This window comes from Epinephelus moara, chromosome 11 (assembly GCF_006386435.1).
Source record: "Epinephelus moara isolate mb chromosome 11, YSFRI_EMoa_1.0, whole genome shotgun sequence".
Taxonomy (NCBI): Eukaryota; Metazoa; Chordata; class Actinopteri; order Perciformes; family Serranidae; genus Epinephelus; species Epinephelus moara.
The window spans coordinates 13,878,502-13,887,201 of NC_065516.1; the positions used below are offsets into that span (position 1 = coordinate 13,878,502).

The 8,700-nt window shown below is 30.7% G+C and overlaps 1 protein-coding gene across 2 annotated transcripts in view; it reads right to left on the reverse strand.

The window, feature by feature from the left end:
* Positions 1-6: 6 nt before the first annotated feature.
* The window catches only part of LOC126398056 (protein adenylyltransferase SelO-like), a 16,649-nt gene continuing 7,955 nt past the window's right edge, over positions 7-8,700 (reverse strand). Inside the window, exons 16-19 of one of the 2 annotated variants that reach the window (XM_050057224.1) lie at positions 7,074-7,150; positions 6,828-6,871; positions 6,557-6,636; positions 7-1,549 (exon numbers count right to left, since the gene is read on the reverse strand). In XM_050057224.1, coding sequence (XP_049913181.1) covers positions 1,427-1,549; positions 6,557-6,636; positions 6,828-6,871; positions 7,074-7,150 — 324 coding nt within the window. In that variant the 3' untranslated portion in view covers positions 7-1,426. Of the gene's footprint in view, positions 1,550-6,556; positions 6,637-6,827; positions 6,904-7,073; positions 7,151-8,700 lie in introns of both variants that reach the window. The other variant, XR_007570732.1, reaches the window with a different exon arrangement.

Consider the following 8,700-nt stretch of genomic DNA (forward strand, 5'->3'; position numbering starts at 1 on the left):
AAATAAATAGCCTGAGACAAAGTTTTTTGGAGTGTAAAAAAGTACGACCTGCACCCGCATATGATAACCGACTTAACTCCTAACCAGGCTTGTCTTGATTTCAGCAAAACGGCTATTCTTTACATCCACAACAATACTGAACATCTCCAACATGAAGCCAGCAGAGATCAATACAGACTTTATCTCTTCCAGAAAAGACAGTGATCTATCCTTTCTTTTAACAGCTTATCCAAGATAGAATTTTGCAAGAATCAAGTAAAAGACTAATTAATCTTAAAAGAATATTTCACCCACAAAATGACCATTTGTATACCAATTACTCAATGACAGCTCCTGCAGGAAAATCCAAGTCTTATTTATCCAGTCGTATGTCACTACCTCTAAAACATTACAATTTAAAGTAAGTAAGTCAGTGGAGTCTCATCCATGGCTGACAAGCTTGAGGAATTTCTTTATATTGTTACATTTTTTGTGAAAATCCATGTGTTTGGGAAGTATTGAGCATACAACTGAAGAAATGAAATATGGATTATACTGCACAAGTTGTGAGTGATTGTAAAAGGATGTTTGGACATAGTTTTGCTGTTGTTAAACATGGTCCCCAATGACTAATTAATGAATAAGGATTTTTTATGGCTCCATTCACTGTGGAGGCACATAAGAAAAAGGTGTTCTTAACAATTTCAACTCAAGTATATCAATATACAAATGCTAATTTTGCAAATGAAGTATTCTTTTATGACCTGCTTTGTACTCTGTTTGAAAACCTGCTGGGAAAAAAAACATTATCTGTTGTAATAAATAGGAGGTGTTTGTTTTTGATGACTTAAAAAATGCAAAGCTGGCATCATACTTCAAAGAGACATTTTTATAGAGTTGTACATATTGTGACACGTTTGCATGGACGACTGTAAATACTAAAAAAACACTTTCCCATATACAGAGTATCGGATTAGTCTTCAAATGACTAAAAAGCTAAATGCATGAATGGAATATTATTTCTTTTTGGAATGAACTGTTGGGTCTTCTTCCTGTCACTGAGTAAAACCTGCTGAAATCTGAAATGGAAAAAGCACTGGCCCTGTGAACTTAGATTCTTACAAAAACAACAGGACAGCTTTTACTGGAGCATATTTGAATTTATTTTGGTGTAAATATGGCATTACAAGAAGTATTTATCTGTGAAGCAGTCAAATTACAATTCAAGTTTAATTCTTCTGTAGCACTGAGAAGTATAATTTGTTGGTCACTGTATCCACACATGGTGGGAAATCTCAGTAGTTAAGAATATTAAACAGCCATGACCTTGACATGTTGGACCAAACTTTTCCCCCCAGCAGGAGAGAATTTATTAAAAAGACCATTTAAATGCTGGTGTGCTGTAATTCTTTTTCACTTTAGTGAGTTTGTTCAACCCAAGAGTCTCTCAGGAGGAACAGCTGACCTTTAACCTCTTAGCCCACAGAGGAGGTCTTGCTGCATAGCCTGCCTCCTCTGCAGTCTCTTGTGTAACAAAGGGAAAGGACAATATATGGTGCAGCAGCTCCACCTAGTGGCAGAAAAGTAAAAGACACTTTAATAAAATCACACAACTTATCAAAGAGAGGCATAGGCATTGCTTTGATTTTGGTCAGAAAATATAAACACTTTATTTACATGATATGTGCAAGAAAACCTCTGGAACAACGACGTATACCACAAAAATTTCATAGTGATCAAACATCTTAGTATACAATGCCATACAAATGGCATAAAAAGTCATAATATAGTATGGCATAAAAAAGTCAGAAAAATTGTCATAGTATAGTATGGCATAAAAAGGTCAGAAAATGATCATAGTATAGTATGGCACAAAAAAAGGTCATAAAAATTGTCACAGCATAGTATGGCATAAAAAAAGTCAGAAAAACTATCATAGTATAGTATGGTAAAAAAAAAGTCAGAAAAATTGTCATAGTATAGTATGGCATAAAAAGGTCAGAAAAATATCATAGTATAGTATGGCATAAAAAAAGGTCAGAAAATTATCACAGTATAGTATGGCATAAAAAAAGTCAGAAAAATTGTCACAGCATAGTATGGCATGAAAAAAGTCAGACAAATTATCATAGTATAGTATGGTATAAAAAAGTCAGAAAAATTGTCATAGTATAGTATGGCATAAAAAGTCAGAAAAATTATCATAGCATAGTATGGCATAAAAAAGTCAGAAAAATTGTCATAGTATAGTATGGCATAAAAAAGTCATAAAAATGATCATAGTATAGTATGACATAAAAAAGTCAGAAAAATTGTCATAGTATAGCATGGCATAAAAAGGTCAGAAAATTAACATAGTATGGCATATAAAAAGTCAGAAAAATTATCATAGTATTGTATGGCATAAAAAAAGTAATATAAATTGTCACTGTATAGTATGTCATAAAAAAGTCATAAAAATGATCATAGTATAGTATGGCATAAAACAGAAAAATTATCATAGTATAGTATGGCATCAAAAAGTCATAAAAATTGTCATAGGATAGTATGGCATAAAAAGGTCAGAAAATTATCATAGTATGGCATAAAAAAAGTAAGAAAAATTATCATAGTATAGTATGTCATAAAAAAGTCATAAAAATTATTATAGTATAGTATGGCATAAAAAAGTCATAAAAATTGTCATAGTATAGTATGTCATAATAAAAGTCAGAAAAATTGTCATAGTATAGTATGGCATAAAAAAGTCAGAAAAATTATCATAGTATAGTATGGCATAAAAAAGTCAGAAAAATTATCATAGTATAGTATGGCATAAAAAAGTCAGAAAAATTATCATAGTATAGTATGGCATAAAAAAGTCAGAAAAATTATCATAGTATAGTATGGCATAAAAAAGTCAGAAAAATTATCATAGTATAGTATGGCATAAAAAAGTCAGAAAAATTATCATAGTATAGTATGGCATAAAAAAGTCAGAAAAATTATCATAGTATAGTATGGCATAAAAAAGTCAGAAAAATTATCATAGTATAGTATGGCATAAAAAAGTCAGAAAAATTATCATAGTATAGTATGGCATAAAAAAGTCAGAAAAATTATCATAGTATAGTATGGCATAAAAAAGTCAGAAAAATTATCATAGTATAGTATGGCATAAAAAAGTCAGAAAAATTATCATAGTATAGTATGGCATAAAAAAGTCAGAAAAATTATCATAGTATAGTATGGCATAAAAAAGTCAGAAAAATTATCATAGTATAGTATGGCATAAAAAAGTCAGAAAAATTATCATAGTATAGTATGGCATAAAAAAGTCAGAAAAATTATCATAGTATAGTATGGCATAAAAAAGTCAGAAAAATTATCATAGTATAGTATGGCATAAAAAAGTCAGAAAAATTATCATAGTATAGTATGGCATAAAAAAGTCAGAAAAATTATCATAGTATAGTATGGCATAAAAAAGTCAGAAAAATTATCATAGTATAGTATGGCATAAAAAAGTCAGAAAAATTATCATAGTATAGTATGGCATAAAAAAGTCAGAAAAATTATCATAGTATAGTATGGCATAAAAAAGTCAGAAAAATGATCATAGTATAGTATGGCATAAAAAAGTCAGAAAAAAAATATCATAGTATAGTATGGCATAAAAAAGTCAGAAAAATGATCATAGTATAGTATGGCATAAAAAGTCAGAAAAATGATCATAGTGTAGTATGGCATAAAAAAGTCAGAAAAATGATCATAGTATAGTNATGAAATCAGAAAAATGATCATAGTATAGTATGGCATAAAAAGTCAGAAAAATGATCATAGTGTAGTATGGCATAAAAAAGTCAGAAAAATGATCATAGTATAGTATGGCATAAAAAAGTCAGAAAAATGATTATAGTATAGTATGGCATATGAAAAGTCAGAAAAATTGTCATAGTATAGTATGGCAAAAAAAGTCATATAAATTGTCAGTATAGTATGGCATAAAAAAGTCAGAAAAATTATCACAGTATAGTATGGCATAAAAAGGTCAGAAAATTATCATAGTATGGCATATGAAAAGTCAGAAAAATTATCATAGTATAGTATGGCATAAAAAAAGTCATATAAATTGTCATAGTATAGTATGGCATAAAAAAGTCAGAAAAATTATCACAGTATAGTATGGCATAAAAAAGTCAGAAAAATTGTCATAGTATAGTATGGTATAAAAGGTCAGAAAAATTTTCAGAGTATAGTATGGATTAAAAAAAATCATATAAATTGTCACAGTATAGTATGGCATAAAAAAGTCAGAAAAATGATCAAAGTAGAGTATGGCATAAAAAAGTCAGAAAAATTGTCATAGTATAGTATGGCATAAAGAAAGTCAGAAAAATGATCATAGTACAGTATGGCATAAAAAAAGTCAGAAAAATTATAGTATAGTATGGCATCGAAAAGTCAGAAAAATGATCATAGTATAGTATGGCATAAAAAAGTCAGAAAAAAAATTATAGTCGTATGGCATAAAACAGTCAGAAAAATGATCATAGTATAGTATGGCATAAAAAAGTCAGAAAAATTGTCATAGTATAGTATGGCATAAAAAAGTCTGGCATAAAAAAGTCAGAAAAATTGTCATAGTATAGTATGGCATAAAAAAGTCAGAAAAATATAGTATAGTATGGCATAAAAAAGTTAGAAAAATTGTCATAGTATAGTATGGCATAATAAAAGTCAGACAAATTGTCACAGTATAGTATGGCATAAAAAAAGTCAGAAAAATTATCATAGTATAGTATGGCATAAAAAAAGTCAGAAAAATTATCATAGTATAGTATGGCATAAAAAGGTCAGAAAATTAACATAGTATGGCATATAAAAAGTCAGAAAAATGATCATAGTATTGTATGGCATAAAAAAAGTCATATAAATTGTCACAGTATAGTATGGCATAAAAAAGTCAGAAAGATTATCATAGTATAGTATGGCATAAAAAAGTCAGAAAAATTGTCATACTATAGTATGGTATAAAAAAGTCATAAAAATTATCATAGTATAGTATGGCATAAAAAAGTCAGAAAAATTGGCATAGTATAGTATGGCATCAAAAAGTCAGAAAAATTATCATAGTATAGTATGGCATAAAAAAGTCAGAAAAAAAATATAGTACAGTATGGCATAAAAAAGTCAGAAAAATGATCATAGTATAGTATGGCATAAAAAAGTCAGAAAAAAAATATCATAGTATAGTATGGCATAAAAAAAGTCATAAAAATGGTCATAGTATAGTATGGCATAAAAAAGTCAGAAAAATTGTCATGGTATAGTATGGTATAAAAAAGTCATAAAATGGTCATAGTATAGTATGGCATAATAAAAATCATAAAAATGGCCATAGTATAGTATGGCATAATAAAAGTCATAAAAAAGTCAGGAAATGGTCATAGTATAATATGGTATAAAAAAGTCATAAAAGGAAATGGTCATAGTATAATATGGTATAAAAAAGTCATAAAATGGTCATAGTATAGTATGGCATAAAAAAAGTCATAAAAATGGTCATAATATAATATGTCATAATAAAAATCATAAAAATGGCCATAGTATAGTATGGCATAATAAAAGTCATAAAAAAGTCAGGAAATGGTCATAGTATAATATGGTATAAAAAAGTCATAAAAATGGTTCCAGCATAGTATGGCATAATAAAAGTCATAAAATGGTCATAGTATAGTATGGCATAATAAAGGTCATAAAATGGTCATAGTATAGTATGGCATAATAAAAGTCATAAAATGGTCATAGTATAGTATGGCATAATAAAAGTCATAAAATGGTCACAGTATAGTATGGCAAAATAAAAGTAATAAAAATGGTCATAGTATAGTGTGGCATAAAAAAAGTCATAAAATGGTCATAGTATAGTCTGGCATAATAAAAGTCATAAAATGGTCATAGTATAGTATGGCATAATAAAAGTCATAAAATGGTCATAGTATAGTATGGCATAAAAAAGTCATAAAAAAGTCATAAAATGGTAATAGCATAGTATGGCATAAAAAGTCATAAAAAAGTCATAAAATGGTCATAGTATAGTGTGGCATAAAAAAAGTCATAAAATGGTCATAGTATAGTGTGGCATAATAAAAGTCATAAAATGGTCATAGTATAGTGTGGCATAAAAAAAGTCCTAAAATGGTCATAGTATAGTCTGGCATAAAAAGAGTCATAAAATGGTCATAGTATAGTATGGCATAAAAAAGTCCTAAAAATGGTCATAGTATAGTATGGCATAAAAAAAGTCCTAAAAATGGTCATAGTATAGTATGGCATACTAAAAGTCATAAAATGGTCATAGTATAGTATGGCATAAAAAAGTCAAAAATGGTCATGGTATAGTATGGCATAAAAAAAGTCATAAAAATGGTCATAGTATAGTAATTCATAATAAAAGTCATAAAAATTGTCATAGTATAGTATGGCATAATAAAAGTCATAAAATGTCATTGTAAGTGAATAGTTTTATTAACTTAAAACACTTTTTAAGACCTTGCAGACACACTGTCATACCACTTAAATGTCATATACATACCTCCGAAAAATCATTCACCTCAGCTTTACGTATAGCAGACTCTGCCATCCAGTTCCTCAGCACATATCTAGGATTTATATCTGTAAGATATTTTTTGCAGTCAGACAAAGTTGTTCTTGGTAAAAACAACTACTATATTACAGAAATCTGTATAATGTATTTCCTCCTTATTTGCTTTTCTGAAGCACAATGACATGAGTCACTATGAAATTTGAAGTTATTACATATTTCATGTTTAAGTGAATGCTAGTATGTAGATTCAATGGCTTACTTTTCATCCTGTGTTGACGATCCAAATCACTATCATTTTGTTGTCTAAGCAGAGGAAGCAAACTTTTAAATCCACTCTGATACAATCCAAAAAACAACAACAAACAAAGATATGGCACAAAATAGAAATGAGAGTGTAGCACATGTTTTCAAGCAGAAAAAATGACCTTTCAAATGTTTCAGAGAAACTTGGGTGACCAAACTAACTTGAGCAAGGTCTGGCATTACTGAACACCTTTTTGCTTACCTGTTGAGCCGGAGCAGGTACATGCTGAGCCAATCAGAGAAGAGCTTGTGGGAGGACAAGTCTTCAAAAGCCCACATCTAAGACAAAACAAAAAAAGGATACCTTTGAATCAAAACTGAACTCCTGAAAAGATACACCAGTTCTGCATATGTTTTGCTGTTGCAGCAGCAGTTTTTGTATGTGGGCTACCTGCATTTTTATAGAAGAACACTAACTCACTATTCAGATAGATTGAGATAATAATTTGCAACGCTGTCATATACATGTAGTCATATGCAGCACCATTTATTCATGCTCTAAACACCTAATTAGAAGAAACACTGGATGGTCAGTGCAAATACAGCACAGCAATGAGTGCTTGGCACAGATATTAAAGCTGTTACTAACTTCCAAACTAAATCTAACTAGAATTACCATCTAACAGTTGTGTGCCTCTGCCAACCAGTCAAGTTACGATTCATGTCCATGTCTGTCTGGACTCACATGAAGCCATGACAGTAGAAAAAGCTTGAACTGTGGATGTTGCTGCAAAGAAGCTACAAATTCTAAAAACCTGGATGCTTTACACACATCTTCCCTGTGGCAGCACATAAGATCTTTACAATCAGCAGTTTCAAGGTGGATAACCAAGATTGGTTTCACCAATTCAGTATCTGACCAAATGTTTCCCTTTCTGTTCCTGAGTTATGGAGAGTATGTATCACTGCAGCTGGGGCAAAAACAAAATTGCTAAGTTAGCGATTAGCTAGCTATGAAGTATTAGGTTGAAAGAGTGGCAGTTAAGGTTAGGATGAGGGTTATGGTAAGGCTACATCTCGTTACTTATGAAGTGAACCGTAACTTCATGAATAATAGACTATAGAGCGGATTATTTCTGCATTTGGTCTCATATTTATTCACTACAGTGTCACAATGTAGCAGGGTTCAGATGACTGTCGCATTGGTGGGTTTGTCTTGTACTAGATGTGGGTGCAGTTTGTAGGGGCATGTTGTGTACACTAAAATCTAAATGTGTCTGCAGCTATACATATCTTAGTTACGGTGTCGAGTAATGGCTAGAAATGTGTTTCTGCTGAACATTATGATGTCACAGTGAAGTTGACCTTTGACCTTTTGGATATAAAATGACATTACTTCATCATTTTATTCTTTTACACATACATCTGAAATTTGTCGTAGTGAGTATATGAATTAGCCAAAAGCAAGTTTTGTGAGCTCACAGTGACCTTTGACGTTTGACTACTACAAGTCTAATCAGTTCATCCTTAAGTCCAAGTGGAGGTTTGTGCCAAATCTGAGTAAAAAGTAGTTTTTTCGCAACTTATCAACTTTCTGGATCAATCAAACACACTTGATAAATTTCAGTCAGGATTTAGGAAACATCACAGTACAGAATCTGCTCTCCTGAGGGTGACAAATGATTTGTCATTGTTTTTAGATTCAGGAAATTACTCTGTTTTAATTTTGTTAGATCTGTCGGCAGCATTCGACACAGTTGATCACTCGATCCTCCTGGATCGCCTTAAGCATGTTGTTGGCATTCAAGGCCAGGCCCTTAAATGGTTTGCCTCCTACCTTCAGGACAGATCAGCCTCGGTCAAAATTGGAAATGTGTCGTCGTCTTCTG